This window comes from Phalacrocorax carbo, chromosome 3 (genome assembly GCF_963921805.1).
Source record: "Phalacrocorax carbo chromosome 3, bPhaCar2.1, whole genome shotgun sequence".
Classification (NCBI taxonomy): Eukaryota; Metazoa; Chordata; class Aves; order Suliformes; family Phalacrocoracidae; genus Phalacrocorax; species Phalacrocorax carbo.
The window spans coordinates 48237864-48257414 of NC_087515.1; the positions used below are offsets into that span (position 1 = coordinate 48237864).

Sequence of the window (19551 nt, forward strand, 5' to 3'; positions counted from 1 at the left end):
TTGTAACTCCAGCATTATTAATATTTACTATAGGTTGTATTAGTTATAAAGTTTACTGGGAGTGCGTATCGTTTGCTGTCAGTCACCATCTCCTGAACTCTCATGTTATGGGTAACGATGGTGCTTGGGTTAATGATGAAGATCACCCTTTAAAAATTCCACACTGTTTTTTAAAAAAAAGATAGTTAAAAGCTTTAAGTGCTGTAGCTGACCACTTGAAAATACAAGACAGCAATAAAACAACCCAATTACAAACCCAGATCTAAAGCCAGCTCTTTAGGCTTACACTTCACAGAAATACTGAAGGGATACATGTATTTATTAAATGCACTGTAAAAGCCTCACAGATGCTAAGTCTTCCTGGTTCTAAAAAAATACTTCAAATGGGGTCTTATAAAATGATACGGCACCTTGGTACTACTTTTATCAGGAAGTGAGTATCTTCAACAAAGTTCTTACACAATAACTTTCTCCTAAAATTTCAGGTGTCCTAGTTGCGTATGAAGGTTTGCCGCTTCACCTTGCGCTATTCCCCAAACTTTGGACTGAGCTTTGTCAGACTCAGGTAGGAGCCAGTGAGTGTGAGAACTAACGGAATGGAAATACAGGCCAAATACAATGAATGTGAAATGGAGATAAACCCGTAACTAGTGGATATTGTTTAATCATTCAAAATGCTAGTATTTTGAACAGAAAATACTACTGCTTATGTTGCCTGTCATCTGATAAAACCTGATAGACTGTGTATAAAAACCTGGCAAATTGTATTTGCTCCCAGTATGCCCTAGGTCTTGCAAAAACTTAGGCAGCAACTTCACACTATGTGTAATTCAGGCAGGATGGCAGTGTGCACGGTGCGCAAACACTGCTTCAGCCTGCGTCTCTGAATTTCCAGCTTTTCACGCAGAGTAAACACTGGTATGATGAATTAAAACTGGGAGGCCTCTAAGTCAGAGTATCATTGAGTGCCTGCTGCAAGGGCAACCCTGGGGTTGGCTCACAGATCAGGAGACACCAGCCCTTCAAATACATACTGATTGTGATAAACTGACATTGCCCTGGAATAAACTTCGAAAGGGAGAATGTGAAATAACAGTTTACCAATGCCTGGTAGACGTGAAATATTTTTATCAGTAACACGGGTGGGCCTGGCTAGATGTCTCCAGCTGAGACAACTGTCGCAGGCAGCACCATTGCAGCGCCGTGCCTCAGAGATGACTTTGCAGTGTTCTCTCTCTCTTCACCAGTCCGTGATGTCAAAGAACTGCATAAAGCTCCTCTGTGAAGATCCAGTTTTTGCAGAATATATAAAATGTATTCTGATGGACGAAAGGACCTTTCTTAACAACAACATTGTATACACCTTTCTGACCCATTTTCTTCTAAAGGTACGTGGTCTTTTAGTGACAATTTCTATTTTAAGAAAATGCAGTCAAATGTCATTTCGGTTTGGGATACTGTTTTCCCTTTGTTTGTGTTTTTTAAAAAATGTTCTTTCACAGGTCCAAGGGCAGGTGTTTTCTGAAGCAAACTGTGCCAACTTAATCAATACTCTAATTGCAAATCTAATAAATCAATATCAAAGCCTAGAATCTGAGTTCAGCAACCAGAGAGTTGAAATTTCCAAAGCAAGCTCTACTTTAAATGGGGTGAGTCTTTTCTAAGCCATTCAAATAGCAGCATTGTTTATGAAGCAGCTTGTTTTCTGTGGAAACTCTTTGGTGCCATGTGCTGGGCAGGCAGAGGCAGGCATTGTTAGCTCTAATTTGTGCATGAGCTGGACTCCTGGTGAGAGTGCGGGAGGCTGCCTTCACTGTCTGGCTGGAGAGGTTAAGCTCTCCCAACAAGACAGTTGCAAATCTACGGAGCAGCAGTCTGAGCTCTCCGGAGTTCTCCATTCCCCACGCACGTGTTCTCTCGGTGTGCACCGCGTACATACTTGGGTCTCCCAAGCTGATGGTGGGGACCATAAGACTGGGAAGAGGACAGCATGTTGTGGACGACAAGTAAAGTGCAGTATTTTTAATCACAGAAATGTTCTAATCCAGCAAAAGATTTTGTCTTAGAGCAGCAGAGTCATGTCACCTGCTTAGGACAGATCTGTGTGAAGGTCAGTGTCTTAGTAGCGAGTGGGAAACGTCAGTAGCATAAGTATATTTAGAATTTGACCTGTTGGATGTTCAGAACATGTTGTAGCTTCTGCTTATTGCACAGATCCCTGTGTGTAGGGTTAATCAAATAAGAGTGTGAATTAAGGCTAGTTAAGTTTGCTTCCTTCTGTTTTTAGGACCTCCGAGCACTTGCCTTGCTGCTTTCAGTGCACACTCCCAAACAGCTCAACTCAGCCCTGATTCCAACTTTACAAGAGCTTTTAAACAAATGTAGAGCTTGTCAACAACAGAGGAACTCATTACAAGAGCAAGAAGCCAAAGAAAGAAAAACTAAAGGTTTGCCTTATAGAGGAGTGTTGCTCTGTAAAACCTTAGAATTGCTAAACTTTGATGCATTATCGTCTTACTGCTGAAGGTGGGACATTTCTTGGCTCCAGTCCCCAGCAGAAATAGTATTCTATTGTGGAGCTAAAATTCTAGGCAATTACTTAAATTTTCTGTAACGAAATAAGTATTTATTGAAGTACTGTGTTTAGTATAGAAAAGGATCAAAATGTGAAAGGCAAGGCCCATTACTTGGAGGTGCAGCACAAAAACAATGTGTTTTCCTTTTTCTTACAGATGATGAGGGAGCTACTCCTGTGAAGAGAAGACGGGTCAGCAGTGACGAGGAGCACACTGTAGACAGCTGTATCAGCGATACAAAAACTGAACCCCGGGAGGCGTTGACCCCAACAAGCACTTCAGATAACGAGACACGGGACTCTTCGATCATTGATCCAGGCACTGAGCAAGATCCTCCTTCCCCCGAGAGCAGTTCTGTCAAAGAGTACAGAATGGAAGTTCCATCTTCATTTTCAGAAGACATAATGTTAGCGACACGGTCACAGCACACAGAAGAGCAGTCAGGGAATGGTAAATTTGAAGAATGCAAGGAATTCAAAGACCTGCAGACTTCCAAGGATTCCCTTGGAGCTGAGGAGGACTCAGAGTTTCCTTCCACATCCATCTCAGCAGTTTTATCTGACCTCGCAGATTTGAGGAGCTGTGATGGTCAAGCCTTACCATCCCAGGACCCTGAAACTAGTTTATCAATCGGTTGTGGCCATTCCAGAGGACTTTTTAGTCACATGCAGCAGCATGACATTTTAGACATCCTGTGTAGGACCATTGAGTCTACGATTCATGTGGTCACAAGGATATCTGGAAAAGGAAACCAAGCTGCTTCTTGACATTAGATGGAGCATGTCTGCTTTTAAGTCTTTTTTTTTTTTTTTTCTTCCCTCCCAAAATGCTGTTTGTATAAGTTTTTGCTTATTTCTGTTTTGTGCTTCAGTTTGTCCAGTGCTCTCTGCTTGAATGGCAAGATAGATTTATATGCTTAATTCTCTTGGTCAGGCAGAACTCCAGATTTTTTTTTTTATTTGGGGTTTTTTTTTTTTGCCTCTACCGTACACTTTCTTAAAGGGCAATCAGATAATGGGTATGTTTTATGTAATTAAGAGTTCACTGTAGTGGCTTTCATTTAATATGGCTGTCTGGGAAAACAGGGCCCCCTGGCCCTGTATGATGTAATTTAAACTTATGGCATTTTTACTGTGTATAATATGGTGTCCTCTGTGCCAGTTTTGTACCTTATAATAGAGGCAGATTGCCTCAGATCGCTGTGGTTCTTATTATCAAAATTAAGTTTACTTGTATACTAAACAACCACAAGAAATTTGATTCTGTAAAGAATCCTCTTTAGCTGTGGCCTGGCAGTATATATATGGTGCTTTATTTAACAGAATACCTGTGGAGGAAATAAAGCACACTTGATGTAAAATTAATTGTTTTATTTTTATTGACATGATCAGTTGCTATTCTGTGCACTTCATTAAACTGATTGTGATGACTTTTCATTTGTTTATAATATGTTGCTTCAGTCTTTGGATTTCTCATCAAAGACAACTGCAAAAATGAAACAGGTGCAGAGAAAAATTATGATCTCGTGTATGTAACCGATGTAAATGCTGGTCCTTTTCCGCTTGATGTTGCATGAAGGTTCCCTCACATGGTGGAGAGGGAGGGGTGGTTGGTTACTTGTTTCTCCGCTCCATTAGAACATGAAGCGCCGTCCGAAGCCATTGGAACTTCTGTCCCCAGTTTAACCTGCGGTAGCTGTCCATTTCTCCTGTACCACTGCAGACTTCCTTCCTTTCCCCTCTCTCCTGCTGCCTGTGGGGCCGCTCCCTCTCACTTTCTTGACAACTTCTCCGCCCCTCAAAATGCTGGAATGACTTTATCGCCTTTCCCAGTCACGTTTCCTCCTGTTACTTCTGAGCAATATCCATTTCCTATGTGTGACCTTTTGGACTGTCAATGATACTGGCTTTAATATCTGATTAAACTCCATTTTCAGCTTCATTTTCCAGTTGCTTAGCTCATTTGTTTTTCTATTGTCTTCATAACACATTTTGGTCCTTCCTCCTCCAAATTCCTTCATTCCATCTACCATTTAATGTAGTTTAGCATCATCTGCTTCCCCACAGTTTTACTATGTGACGCTTTTGTGACTCCTCTTACTCCCTTTGAATCCATGCTTTTTTCTTTTACCCTTCTGTAATTAGTAATTTCTGTCTTTAGACTTTATTTCCCGTTTATTAGCACTTTTAGTCCTGCATTTACAGACGCTACATTGATGCCAGTGAGTGCTTAAGTTGGTCTCCTTATTTTTCAGATGTGAAGTAAATGACATTTTCACTCTCTTTAGGAATAATTCCATTACCCTTTGTGATCAACTCCTCCATAAATCATAACTCCAGGGAAATCATCAACAGCTTCTACTCAGAACATCTACATAATGGGTATCAGAATTCATCCATCAAGTCTCCTACCCAGCCTTCTAATGATTGGGTTAAGGTGTCTTTAGGAAGATACTTGCCTAAAAAATCTTCAAGGGACGAAGCAGCCATTGTAACACTTGGGTGAGTAATCTCAGTTAATTACTCTTATTAAAAATGTGCATCTGCTTTTTGGGATGATGTCTGACTTCACCTTTCAGCTACAGCACGTTGTTGGCTTTAGCTGCTCATAGAGAGCGAGATCACACCACAATCCCGTTACTGAAGAGCGGGATTCTCTCTCTTTTAATCTTTTTTTCCCCCTCATTATTTTGAAGCCCCTTTTCAAAGTGCATACCCAGTACAAACAGTATTTAATAATGATTTTGTAATTACCGTAATAACAAAAATTGTAGTACACCCTTCTGTCTCCCCAGATGGACATCAGCCCTTCTGTGTTCAGCTGGTCCCTGACCATTGACTACGTCCTTTATTTTTAGGATGTTTTCCCCTACAGCGTTGTAGATGGGATTTGCAAGTGCTATTAGTGGCAATTTGGTGTTTTATTGTCAATTATTTTCTCACAAATATATAACTGGCCATTTGGAATCCCACCAGAAGTCCATTTATTTGATAACCACTTTCCAGTAACAGAGAAGTTACAATTTCATGTTACGTTTCAGCAATGGATTACGTTGAGGTTTGGTGGCTCTCTGAGCAAAGTATCTTTACACATTAAGACACGCATTGTACGCGTAGGCTATGTTAGGCTAGCAGTTCCCTTTGCAACCTCTTTGAAAAGCTAGATCTAATTTGACAAGATACTAAAAAACCCACATTTATTAGCTTTAATTAAATGATTGTAGTTTGTATAACTGTAGTTGTAAACTGACCGAATTTAGTACTGGCTTTTCTATATTTTTGCTCAAAAGTTTTGTCAACATCACCAGAAGTATCGTTATTCATAGGGCTCTCCCCTTACATTACTTTCTGATTTCCCTCTTACATTGAGTATTCCTGCGATTTTTACTGGGAATTTTTACCTCCCATTTAACCCTTTCAAAATTAAGCTTTTAAAATACTTTCTCCCTCCACCACCCTCACCGTGCACAGTCCCCAACAGCTAGCCTCCAGCCCCAGGACTTGAACTGTTATGACTGGCCTCTGTACGGATTTTTGGCCATCATCTTACAAATCATGTCTGGCATGTTTAGTTTTTCCTTTTGGCTTGCTCCAGGACCAGGGTGTTTTACAAAATCTTACTACATTATGAAAGCACTACAGCACAAAGCAGAACTGTCTTTTCTGGTTTCTGCTTTGTCTCTTCTTTTTTTCTCTGATTTCTCTCACTCTCCCAGGAATGCCTTCTGTGCTCATTAGTCCCCATAAAATACATTCATTCCAATAAATTTGAGCATATTTCCCACAAACTCTCTACATCTGTCTCCACTCCTGCTGTTTTCTCTCGTTATATTGGGAAAATTTTAGGGTAGGGAACTCTTCACAGAAACTTATTTATAAAACAAAACCTACATTTGTGATACTACCATTTCATTATGTTTCATACTGTGTGATTTATCTATGATAATGGTACTGTATCATTATCATTATATTGTTACTAAGTGATCTGTAATTCCTAACTCTCATCCATCCAGCCGAAGGATAACAAGTAGTTTAACGTTCTTGCGTTTTATTAAACTCTTGGAGAGTCTATGAGGAATAGAAGAAATTTTAGCACCCAGTAACACATTGTTTTGCCTCTCTGAGATGCTGGTTGCCCCTTTATGCTACGGCTGGCTGATGGTGCAGAAATTCTGCTAGGTAAAATGAACATCTCTTTGATTTTTCTCAACTTTCAGGTCAGCAATACAGTACTAACATCAGCTAAGTGCCAGAACCTACAGTGAAGATGGGAAGAGTGCCTGAGTGCTGGTGAAGCCAAATAACAGATGCCCTTTTTTTGACTGTAAGAGCAGTCCATCAGGGGCCAACTGCCCGTTTCTTACACTAGACTGGCCTACAAGCAGGGTGAAAAGGCAGGTACTTCATGTTTTAACTTAGGAAAGCTTGTACGTATGATCAAACTTAAAGCTGTGTGGGCACGAGGGAACAAGAAGCACACTACAGAAAGACTGTCAGCTTCAGTTCACTGCCCTTTCCTTGAAGAGGAAATGAGGGCTGGCTGGAGCTGTTTCTCCTCACACCATCTTGGACCTCCCAGCAGCAGCCACAGTGTTTTCTGGGGGCTCTGGCTGTCCCACACCTGGAAGTGAGCGGTGCAACACAGGAAGCACAAGTAAGTCACTTTTTTTCTTTTTTAAGACTGATGATTGGCAGTTGGTCCAGTTGATTGCTCCTGCTAGTGGAGGGAGGCAAGAAAATTCAGAGCAGCAAAGCACAGGAATCATGGGCACTTGTGACCCTAAGATGGAACGGGTTTTTCAGCCGGGAGGGATAACTGGTGAGGCATACTTCTCTGAGACGTACATGGGCTGTACATCTTTGAAGAAACTTGTCCTTAGATGTAATAGCCTACTCTCAGGTACCTACTTGTCACAGAATCTCTTAGATTGTCTACACACAGAACTGCTTAGCCCCATCTCAGTCTTAAACCTGGATTTGCTATTTCTATTTAAAGGCTGCCCCTTTGTCAACCAATACTCAAAATAGTTTTTTTATTCAAAATGTTAAGCTCTTTATCTTTGAATATTTGTCAAAAAAGGTAACTAAATATTGAGCATTCTTATGGGGGCATTTTCCGCCCTCTGGCTGGCTACATAAAACACAAGCAGTGCAGCACTCACTAACCAGTCTGTACGTCTATCCTGTCGCTGTGAGGTGTCTGCTCTTGGTACGGCAACAAACCTCACCTAAGTTCAAAGGGGATAACCAACTGCCAGCGCTGCAGGGAAAACCTTGCCTGTAGCAAAGAGCAGCACATCTTTATCTTCTGCATGATAGAAGCTTATGTGTGGTAAGGTTGTAATATGTTGGTGTCCTGTAAAAAGAAAATACATAGGGCTTAACTTCCATACAAACTCATTTAGTTTGGCAGTATCAGTGGAGAAAATAAACTGCATGTAAAAATAACACACTTTATTGAGCCAACAATATTTTCCAAAGACAGCTTGCCTTTTTTTGGGTCAATTTGTTTCAAATTGCACACTTGATACACTTCTTATAAAGCATTTGAGAATTAAGCTACCCTTGCTAACCTCAATGTGCTTTAATGAAGAGTAACAATTCTTTACTGTCACTATCCCTACTGCGCTCCTGTCCAGTTTCTCTAGCAGTTGCTCTTTTTAATTTGAGCTACAGCATTGCAGAGGGCTGCGAGTCATTTAAGTGGAAGATTTACAGAATTGCAGAAGGAAAGCATTAGTACTGTTTGTTTCTTCCAAAATAAATTTTATGCTGCGGTCATTAAGGGAGTACAGTGTATGCAGACCTAACAGTGGTTAGGTAACCAACCCAAGTTACGTGACATTGTGAATTACCTTTCCCTAAAACCGTCTATAGCGTTAAAAACAAAGTCAGTCTGTGGTTCACACAATCTTAAGAAGTATTTGAAGAGGCTGTGAACTATATCCCACACACACTTCTTGAAAGATCTCACCTATCAGCAGTTTTATAATCCCTTTCAGTTCAGCTCTGATAGGCACCCCATCTCCTAGAGGGATTTATTTTTGCCACTTGATACACTGCATATTGAAGAACTGCAAGTGGTTCTTCCTATCGATCCATGCAACTTAACGTACCTATGATGGTGGTACTTCACTGCAGCTGAAAAATTACTCTCTGAAGCTGCAGGCAAGCAGAATGGAGCTCAGTTTCCCCCAAGCAAGTCCCCAAGCTGCTCATATACATAGTCTGACTTAACTTGTCACCTCATTCACTAAAAATCCATAAATAATGCTTAAATTATACACAGTGTCATAGAAGTGGGTCTTTATTCTTCCCACAAATAAATAATTTTTTTAAAAAAAACCAATGTTAACCAAGTATAAAAAGTAATGCCCAAACAAAACTACAGTGCTGTTATCATTCCATGTTGGCTGGGGATGGGGATCGCTGCAGGAGAATACGTATTTCTTCAAAGTGCTGCTTCTTCCAACATTGCCTTGTACTGGCTTCATGAGAGATGGGAACTCCTTTGCACTCTAACTGCAGTTCTGTCTGAGCAGCCATATCCTTGAAATTCAAGGCCACCGTTGCATAATGTTCTGAAGGAAGAAAATACTATATTTCAATAAAGCTTTTTTTTAAAGGATTACATTTGCTGTTGCTAATTTTTTATCTGCTTTTCCCATGTCTGAGCGAAGCCTGTTTTCACAGATGACAACTGCTACAGACATCAGGCTGTACTCCAAGGAGCACAGCCTAAGCGAGCTCCAGTTAGCAGGGGTGTCACGTTTGTTCCTTCTCCCTGCAAAGCGCAGCCTCTCTGAGGTCCTCAGAAAGACTCACCGTCAGGCCAGTTTCTACACCTCCACTTCAGGATGATTTTTTGGCTTGGGACCTGTAAGAAGATCAGAAGGTTCTGCCTGTTAGTGTCTGAGATAATGCACATTATCACGGCTACTCGATGCTAATTCCCCCCCCCCCCAAAAAAAAAAAAAAAACCAAAACATGGAGATGAGCATTATCTTACATGATAGCAGACATATGCATGTAAACAAAAAGATTGGGTTTTGTTGGTTTTGGGTTTTTTTAAATAAACTCTCTTCATCCAGCTCTCTGCTTACTACATTCCTCTGTTTTGTGTTCTCTGTGGAAGGAGGTCAGGCTGATTAGTTACTAGAACATAAAACACTGGTTTTCTTGCAGACCTTGAAATGGGCACAAGTAAGAAAGAGTCATGTTTTCACCTCTGCAATTTCTAAGCTTGTCACAGAGCATGCCTGTGATGCTCTGTTTAAGCAATCCAGCCTGCATTGATGTACAAGTTGGGCAGTATTGCACAAAACCGATTTTCAGCCTGGCACCAGCTCCTGTGAGAAGGGGAGGTACTGCTTCAGCACATGCATTAAGTCAGCTGAAGTTTGGTCTAAAGCAGGCTTCTTGCTTTCACTAAGCTGTTAAGTTTATATTTATTTTGACTGTTTCATCTAAATAGTTCCTCATCTACTTGCACTGACTTCCCTCAACTTCCAGGGTGGGAATGTTACCACTGGAGCCAGTCCCAGGTGCAACACTTCTGCAGCATGTACACTTCCAGCCAGAGCCCTTTCTGGCATGAACAAACATTTCATTAGCTTGAACTGAGAACCCAATTTTCCAAGGCTCTGCTTTTTTAGAAGTTGTCCAGTTGTCAGTGATCCTTACTGCCCCTCAGCTGGATGGACGTTGGTGGGCCAAGTCTAAGCTGAGCAACTGTGAAAATGGTTTCTCAGAGGTTTCAAAAATGAAGCTGATTATCAAATGTTCCCCTCTGTTTACAAAAACATTCAGTTGGGGAGAGTGTAACACTTGCCCTGAATAGAACAGAGAGTGTTTCTCCAGTTACAAGAAGTGATACGGCTTTGGGAAATAAACCTTAAACCTGCTTTCTCACTCCTCATAAAAAAGGAGGGTGCTCAGAGTTTTTTCCCGCAATGCAGGTCATCAGGTGTAGCCTGTGCCTGCCCTTTTCATGGGGAAGAAAAAAAAAAAATCACAAACCACAATAACGATTATTTTGGCTTTGTAGTAGAGAAACTGAATATGCATAAGAGATGCTGAAATGTTAGAAACGTGCTGCTTTTTAGCTCAGAGAAGCAGCTGACACCCAACATCCCTATTTTTGAAGTGCAAAGTAGAAGCATTTTTACCAATTCTGCATATTCACCACTGACGCAACCATCAAACATCTGAAGTTTGCCTCCTTTCTCAGCTTCGATCACGGCAGGACATTTAGAAAACTTCTGTACCAACTAGAAAAGAAAGAATACAGCACAAGTCAGTGAACTACACATCTATACTGCCACCCAATGTGCCATATTATGAGAGAAGGGAGGTTTGCTGACAAAAGGAGATGGAAGCAGGTAACTAAACTGTAGTCTAGGTAAGAGTGTCTAAGCAATTTCGTTTTATGCCACACTCCACCATGATCTGTGGTATTAGCAGGGGCCAGTGAGGCGACAGAGTGAGCCTGTAAATGCTGAGAAGGCTGCGGTGGTAAATACAAAGACCAGTACAGACTCTAGCCACATGCAAGGGGCATGGGCAAAGCACATACGTGCGTGCACGTCTGTCTGGCATATTTGGCAATGAGGGCGACAAGAGCAGCAGCTCTAGGAAGGTGCCAAAGAACTGCCGAGAGCCATTACTGCTTCCCACTGGTAGTGCTGGGGTTCTAATTTTACTCTGGTACCAGCCCAGGCTCTTTTGAAGGACACAAACCCCAAATTTTGTTCACATCCAACGTTAATGTTGTATTTCATACCCTGTAAGCAACAGTACCATCACATCCAACAGGTGATCTTGTTAACCTGTAAGCCCTAGCTACCAACAGTGCCATGACCATTTCAGACACCTGAGTGACAAGTACTTACATAAAAAAAAAAAGGCTAAGCTTTTTCTGACTAGCAAAGGAGAGCATGATTGAGCTGCACACAGACTACATAAACATGCAACTTCACGTTGTTTAGTTGGCTTTTCTTCCTAGTAAGGTAACAACCAGCAAAACAACAACAAAAAAAAAGGTCTAAGCCACCCTAATAAGCTGTCATTAAAAAGGTAGAAGTGGAATGCTCCTGCTGCCACCCTCCAGTGCTGACTACTATTGCAGGACCCTGACAACGTGTCAATGAAGTCAGCTACCTCGCCCTCGTCCCTTGGTAGGAGACCAAGCTGGCACACAGCCTCAGCAACTGCTAACACCTTTTGCCTTTTCACCGCTGGAGTTCCTCAGTGGCTTAAGAGGTGAACCTGGTCAGCAAAACTTGAAGAGCAAACACTGAAAATCAGAATTACAGCTACTCAGTGAAGTTGCAATAACAGGGTAGCTCATGAAGTCTTCTGTTTCTGGACAAGCACATCGCTCCAGTTAACATACATAAGGAGTATTGCCTGTACTTGACACTACACACATGACATGCTTGTTACTACACAACTACTCAGATGTAACAGCGTCTGCATTAAGTTGTACTGCCTACTGAACGTATCACTTACGTCCTTAGTTGTGAAGATGCTATAGAGTTTGTCTGCTGGGGAGTTGAATATTTCTCTCATAAGTATCTTCACTGTTGGGATCTTTACACCAACTGTATCCAAAGACTGTGGTGAAACAGATTCCTGTAAAGCAAACAAGATTCATGTGAATGATTGAACACTTAAAAGTTCTGGAATGGCAGGGTTGTTGTTACCTATGTGTTCTTCAACATACATTGTGACTATACATTCATTACACAATATACTTCCACATCTATTTGACAGTATTCGCTAAATAAGTGACAAAATTCTGAGCATGCGATTTGCTCCAAAGACACCTGAAGTCTGGGGGAAGCAATCCATGCCAGTGGATTCCAGTTGCACCTTGCTGAAGCTACAGCCATTACAGAGCACAGCATTAAAGCGTACATACACACTGACGTCCTCTTCCCTGCCTGGCAGACCTGTATCCAGGAGCTGTGAGGGGTCATTTTGCTGTTACAGGCCCTGAGCCCAGCGCTGAGGAGGCCATTCTTCCCCAACGGCTTTCGCTTTCGTGAAGGGACTACATTTATGGTAACACTGAAATTGTACAACACTCAAAGCCAACATACTTGCATGGTGCTCCCACTTAATTTTTGCTCAGTGGCCAGCTCCTGCCCAACAGTAGCTTTTGTTGGCAGAATCATTCCCAAGGTAAACTCTGTAATAAAGAAGAGCGCTTGTTAGTATGAAATTGAGCTGCGCAACCACCCTGATGTCTACACACATAATGAAGGCTGCTGGCCAAAACTGTGACGTATGGGAGCATGGAATGGGACATACAACTCCAATCCAGAGTTTCCCCACCTTACCCTAATGTTTTTATTAGCAACATAGCCTAACAGCAATTTCCCTTAAATCACAGGCTTTTCACAGTTACCTGACCCAAAATTAATGTCATCTGCCCACTACAGAACGCACTGTCTCCCCAGAATTTCTGAACAGTACAGCGAATGACAAGCCAAGGGTAGGGCATTGCTCTGCTAGCCAGCCTGCAGGTCTGGCAGTGATCTCTGTGGCCAGTATGTCTAACACAATACAGCCTGGGTCGCTACAGAAACTTCTGGAGGCTGCCACGTCTGATAGCAATAAAGATTGTGACTGGTAGGGCTAACTTATTTCATCTCAGCTGGTGACTATTTAAAAAAAAATACAAACCCAAGGACTTGTCAATGTATTACCAATCCATTCAAGACAGACAACTGTGTAAGAAGATACCCAACATGCTGCTTTAACTTACCTGTTTTAAGTGCTTTCAGGTAATCTCTCAGGGCCTCTCTGACTTTTGTAGTTCCCTCAGTTCTCATAAGGTCCTTGAGAGCATCGCCTTCCCCTTTCTTTTTGCTAACATTTATCTAGAAGCAGAAAAATTGTAAGATCTAAGAGGCATCTAAACATGAGCCTTTTGGGTTCTGCCAAAAAAGGAAAGTATTTTGGCTTTGTTTATTCAGAGGACAGCTGCAATTTCAAGTTCATTATCTTCTCAGTTTATCCTACCTTTGCTAAAAATAAGTCCTCTTGGGTTTTGACTTAAATAAAGGTAGCATCTCATCTCCACAGTAGCTTAGCCAAGTTCATCAAGTATAAACAAGAGTTGCCTGCTACAGAGCAGAGGCTGAGGAATCTGTGGAAGCCACAGTACCAACTGCTGTACAGCCGAGGAGGAGATTCCTTATGTTCTCAGGGCTGGCAGGGGGAGTGGGTGTGGGGTTTTTTTAAGACTACAAAAAGCAGAGTTCTTCTCAAATTTTTAGTTAGTATATCGTCACAAACAATAATTAGCAAAGAAAACTGCACATTCCTAGTAGGTAAGTTTGAGAACAGAGACAAGTCATTATTCCCAGTTTAAAAAATGAAAATATGAAATAAACTATCCATATGTAATTATCCCACTTAATCACAGGATAAATCAAAATACGATGCCTATAGGTTGATAAGTGCTTTTTATTTAAGAATTCTGAACCTATATAGCCGTATCAGTATTTCACACCTACCTCTGTATCATCTACCTCATTTTCTTCTGACAGGTTAGGAATTTCAACAGATCCCTTATGTTTCTCACCAGACTCTTTCACTGTACCTGTATTAACATAATGAATTCTTAAATGCGTTATTAAAAACTATTTCCCCCATAGCAAGAGTTTTATCTTGGAAATTAAGTTGTACAGAAGTGTTACTTGAAGAAAGTTGCCTAGAACCTAGTTTAAAGGAACTAAATAGCAACCAAAGGTCTCCAGCGTGTCACAGTACTTTCACAGTACGCTATTCTCAGAACGGCATTTTCCTGTATGGATGCGTTAAGATACATACGTGCACAGAGGTACATCTCACCAAGCACAGTTTGCACTGCGTTGTGCCACTGCTCCCACCTTCAGTTGTCAGCTGACCTAATGCTCTCCACTCACAACTGCTTATGTCTGCCAACGTGGAAGGTGGGTCTAAAAGGGGGTAGTGGGATACAACGACCTCCTCTTCCCTTAACTTTGTCTGCCCTTTATTTGGAAGCTCCCCAGAATGCTAGCTATTCCTTCCTGAATACCTGAAAAGCTCCCAACATACAGGCATATCACCATATAATGTATGTATGTATAATGGACAGGTATACAGCTGACTTTTTTTAAAAATACAAAACTTCACTTGCAAATTTTTTAGAACCATTTTTCCTACTCTTAGTAGCCTTACCACAAACTGCCAGTAATCACTGCACATGCCAGAAAGACTCTGCAAGAACAGAAATTACACTCCCTTTCTGGGCCAAGGCCTGCCATCACTTACCTACACAGCTCTATAAACATGTTCTGGGATAGGAACCCTGTACTGTACTTCGTCACCTCAGACCTTACTGCCAAAAGATGGAATTTAAGGTCTGATGCCTTTTTTTCTTTCCCCTGAAAACTCTTTCCCCTTGCCTTGCAAAAGCATTGTTATTTAAATGTATTGGCTACTCAGATGATGTTAAAATCTCTTTAGCAAGCAAGAGCAAAAACAGCAGTTCTGCCCCAAACCCAGTTATCTTCATACTCTTTTATCAGCTTAGCTGTCAAAACACATGCCACACAACAGGCTTTATCAGTCTATCAGCAATACTCTCAAATACAAAGAGCCCAGTGTTAAACGTGATTGCAGAAGGGGAAATATCATGAAGGTAGACATAATATTTCTTTAGACTCTCCCACCTTCAATGGAGCCAGCTAGGTCCAGCTACTGCTTAACATCACTCTCATCATTTTTAATTACTACCCTGAAACACCCACCATGCTATGGGGGGGCACTACGCACAGACACAACCTAACATGCTACCAGCCAGGATCACAGTTAAGCACACAAACAAACGCTCCAATGTATCTTAGCAAGAAAAAATGATGGTTAGTGACATTGAGTGGAGTACAGTGCAAAGATCCCATCCTAGTCAGGAGCTGATGCAATGAAGCACAGCACAACAGGCAAAGCCTGTTAGTCCAGAGGCAGACAACCACTTCCACACAGCAAAAGGCTCAACTGGAAGACCTCTCTCAGGCTTCCCAAAGTCTCCCAGGAGGACCTGTTACCTCCAGTACAAAGCCAGGTGAACTAGTTCATGATACCGCTAAAACACTTCTGGGGCCAACAAAAATCACATGCAGCATCTCAATTTTCTCTTTACTGCTTTCTCGCAGCTCCAGGACTAGTACAGGCAAAACCACGCAACATTGTCTTTGCAGATGCTAAAGCAAATCTTATCTTCAGCTACTCTCCCCAAAAAGGAAATGCAAGCAAGCAGGAAGAAGTCTTTAGGAGCAAAATGCAAAACTGACTTCAGCTGATTTTATTACCAGTTTTCACAACTCTTTAAACAAAGATTCTCAAATAAAACAGGCTAGAATAACAAATTTCAATTCATAAAAACAGTAGACGGGCATTTTTTTCCCCTTTGAAAAAAAATGCTTGTCCAAGGGGAAAACGCAGATGGTATCTGTGCTGGACAGCAAGCCCAATCAGTCAACAAACAGTGCTGGTCGTTCAACACCACACAGGCAGAATGCTGGTACAACTTTGCATTTTTAATATCACTGTAATATAAGCAAAACAATGGAATTATTTGCTTGATTCCCAGGGGACTCCAATAACAGACCTCAGAACAAACAATTTTTTTGTTTCATGCCAATCCACTATTTCAAAAGATCATTAGTGGAAGCATGGATCTCAGAAAGACCTATGTATAAAACCACTGCTGAAATACCTAAGTTTTAAAAGGAGATACATGTTTATATAAAGCTTCCATCACAAGGCAAAATAATCCATTAAAATCCTCATTACATCTTCAAACAAATGAAAGAACAGCCCTTTTGCTCAATTTTAGTGCCATTAGGTACCCTTAGCTCCTCACTTTCTCGTTGCTCTATAATGTAATTGCTAGGGGCAATGCTCTTCCAACATTGGACTCTCCAAACTGGCTGCAACTTTCAGGGTTTGTATAATCCTGTCCTTATGTATCCACATTTTAATCACAGCTTGAACTCCTACTTATCCTAGGCAACTTGTAAGGAACTAATTACAGCAATTAATGTTTTTAGCAGTTCAGTCTGAACTCTAATTCAGAGCTCTTAGAAAACACACATCATGATGGCTACCAAATTAAGAAAAAAAAAATATTAGCCCCTGCTCTTTTAGCATTTCACTGTGTAGTAGCAAACTCCTTTAAAACTAGGCTCCCAAAGACATTATCCACTCAGTGCAACACTGAACTGAGCAAAATACCTAATGCAGATTAGCGCTGTCTAAACACTGAGAAGCATGAAGACCTAGCAGAGAAAAAGAATTTAGAAGGAATTTGTGCAGAAATACAAACAAAATACTGCCTCTGCCTGCTTCTAAGCTTTATATGCTGAAATAAACAAAAACCCCAACAAAAGCAAACTAACAAGTGTTTAACTTAGATGTTTTGTGCTTATCTAAAAAAAGACCCAAAACACCAAAAAGCTGATTACAATTATTTAAACTGTACTGATATAAACTGCACGACAGAGTATGACATTTACCTTCCTCTCTGTTAACGTTTAGATCACAACTGTAAGTATGTTCTTAGGTTGTAACACGCTTGTAACATTTAAAACATAGCTAGCGATCAATGCAAACAAAAATAACAGTCCTTCTTTAAGCAAGTCCTCTATTATTGTGGGAGCACACCTCCATTCCAAATCTGTTCAAATATAAGCACTGCTCTCAGCATCGAAGTAAATGTTAACGTCCCACTCAGCTGAACCAGGAGAAACACAGCCCTGAAGAACCGCCTAGGAGAGGGCACCATGAAAAGAAGAAGTGCCAAAGGCAGACAGCCCACTGAAAGAGCCAACAGCGCTACCCGAAACACTGACCCAGAGGCTACCCTCCTGTTGTGGGGCACAGGAACCGCGAGGGGAAAACGAAGTATGGCCCTTGGTATTCCCCCCTCCTACAGCAACAACTGAGGCCTGAGAAATAAATACCGCATCTTGGGGAGGAACAACCTGTCGTTCAGCTTTACAATATCCGCGGAGGACTGCCCATGCAGCCGCTTTTTATCAGCTCTTCCTGCTTCCTACTCCAACGGAAGACAGGGTCTACACTTTGCCATCAAGTTTTGGACATCTAATAAATGGAAAGAACTCCCTGATGTTATCAAAAGACAGCTTATCAGGTCGGTCTGCAAACAGACCTGCCTTGGGACCAGCACACTGGAGGAAGAACCTCCAGGAACTGGGGCTTCGAGCAGATGCAGCCCAGCAAAAACGTGCGGGCTCAGCCCGTTACCTTAAATAATCCAGAATTATTTCTAGTTTCCTCATTCCCACTGGACAGTTTTTTCCCTACGTAATTCGTTAGCCTCATTGTAAACCACACTGAATTTCTGGAAACCTCTCTGCCTTTACACTTCTTAGTCTTCCGTGTTTCCTGCTATCAACACACATGAAGCACACCCCCGTAGTCTGTGCGCACTAGGTAACCAAAAACAATTCCAGCGCGCTGCTGTAAGCAATAGGTATCTCACCACAGCAGAAATGTTTACTTCTTGCAAAGCGAAATGAACAATACTGTGCTGGTATGCTGTTAAAACAACGCTAAGAAACGCGTGTGGTACGAAAAAAAATTGGGTGAAGTGGAAAAGCCACAAGCTAGGGTTTCACGATTATTTAAAAATAAGCATTTATTACAGCTCAGGCCCACACGTCTCCTGCAATCTCCCTACAATTGTGATTCGCTGTAGTTCACTAAAATATTGCTGGTTTTCCTACCCGAAAGACAGTTTCCTTCCCACAGCGATCACACCTGATCCCGCAGAGCAAACCAGCGGAGCAAGCGTTGCAAAGGCCACAATAAAATCGAAGACAACCCCTATCAATGCTGGGGCCACGGGCGGAAGCACACCGGGACCCTCCGTTCGCCCGGGAAAGGCTGTGCAAGCCCGGAGGGCGTCTCTGCCGCCGCAGGCTGGCTGTGCCTCCTCTGGCGGTCGCCTCCCCCCCGCCGCCCCGTACCTTTCCAGCTGAGGCGCAGGTTCCATTCGTAGAAGAAGATGAGTTTTCCTTTGCGGCTGCTGCAGGACGCTTCGCCTTCCACGTGTTTCAGGTCACTGATCTCGCATCGCCCGGCCTCGCCCTCCACCGCCAGCCCCACCAGCACCTCCTTCAGTTTGCTTTTCGACCAGCTGGTCGCGTCCCGCTCCGTCCTGAGCCGGGGAAGCGGGGACATTTAGCGGCGCGCGGGCAGCCCCCCTCGCAGGGAGAGAGAGGCAGCCCCCGCCCACCCGCCCGCCGCCTGAAAGCAGCACCGCGCGCCGCCCCTCACCAGTGCCAGTTGTTGACGTTGGTGGCGTCCGCGCGCTCCTCCACGATCCAGCGCGGGTCCCCCTGCCCCCACTTGGCCATGGCGATGATGATGGCGATGCCGCTGCCCCAGGCCCAGGCCCGGCCCCGGCCCCGCCACCGCCGCCACCACGGCCGCCCGCCGCAGCCTACGCCGGCAGCGCGGCCGCTTCCGCCCGCCGCCGACCCAGCCAGAAGGTGCCAGAAACTTCCCCCTCCCCCGTTGCTCGCTCCCCACCGCAGGAGGAGGAGGAGGAGGAAGGCGAGGCTGCGCCGCCCTTCCTCCCCCTCCCCCGCTGTGAGGGGAGGGAGCAGCCGGCCGCGCCCAGAAGGCTGCAGCCCCTGCCACGCCTTGCGGGCCCTTCGCCTGCTCCTTCCCCCGGCGGCGGGTCGCTGCTGCGGGCGTAAAGACCGCCGCCGCGGCCGCTTTTCCACCTCCGACCGCTGAGGGAGGCCGGGCCGGGAGGAGGCCGCGCAGCGGCTCCGCCCCAGCCCGGGGGCAGGAAAGGCACCCCACAACAGGAGAAATAGCACCCCTTCCTTGTCAAAAACTAATCCACGAGGGCGCGTTTTGGGCGGAAAAAAAAAAACCAGAAAATTCACGTCCGATGAATATTCCATTGA

General features: G+C 43.1%; 2 protein-coding genes across 9 annotated transcripts in view; one reads left to right on the top strand and one right to left on the bottom strand.

The window, feature by feature from the left end:
• USP34 (ubiquitin specific peptidase 34) overlaps positions 1–4012 on the top strand; it is a 140078-nt gene extending 136066 nt beyond the window's left edge. For all 8 annotated transcript variants that reach the window (XM_064446827.1, XM_064446831.1, XM_064446825.1 and 5 more), the window contains 5 exons: positions 486–565; positions 1248–1388; positions 1503–1649; positions 2288–2447; positions 2733–4012. In XM_064446827.1, coding sequence (XP_064302897.1) covers positions 486–565; positions 1248–1388; positions 1503–1649; positions 2288–2447; positions 2733–3343 — 1139 coding nt within the window. In that variant the 3' untranslated portion in view covers positions 3344–4012. The remainder of the gene's footprint in view (positions 1–485; positions 566–1247; positions 1389–1502; positions 1650–2287; positions 2448–2732) is intronic.
• Positions 4013–8008: 3996 nt separating this feature from the next.
• Positions 8009–19380, bottom strand: AHSA2 (Putative activator of 90 kDa heat shock protein ATPase homolog 2). Its single transcript, XM_064446838.1, has 9 exons — positions 18911–19380; positions 18601–18791; positions 14101–14186; positions 13347–13461; positions 12679–12767; positions 12086–12208; positions 10744–10845; positions 9401–9452; positions 8009–9156 (listed from the first exon to the last, which is right to left on the bottom strand). The coding sequence occupies exons 1-9, from the start codon at positions 18988–18990 to the stop codon at positions 8975–8977; spliced, it is 1020 nt and encodes a 339-aa protein (XP_064302908.1). The 5' UTR covers positions 18991–19380; the 3' UTR covers positions 8009–8974.
• Between the last annotated feature and the right edge of the window lie 171 nt (positions 19381–19551).

Excerpts from the sequence above, each read along its gene's own strand:
- AHSA2 (XM_064446838.1), bottom strand. The coding sequence starts at position 18,990 with ATGGCCAAGTGGGGGCAGGGGGACCCGCGCTGGATCGTGGAGGAGCGC. Across the intron at positions 13,462-14,100 it reads ATGAGGTAGATGATACAGAG|ATAAATGTTAGCAAAAAGAA; the intron begins GTAGGTGTGAAA and ends TTCTGCTTCTAG. Across the intron at positions 10,846-12,085 it reads GCATCTTCACAACTAAGGAC|TTGGTACAGAAGTTTTCTAA; the intron begins GTAAGTGATACG and ends TTTCTTTTCTAG.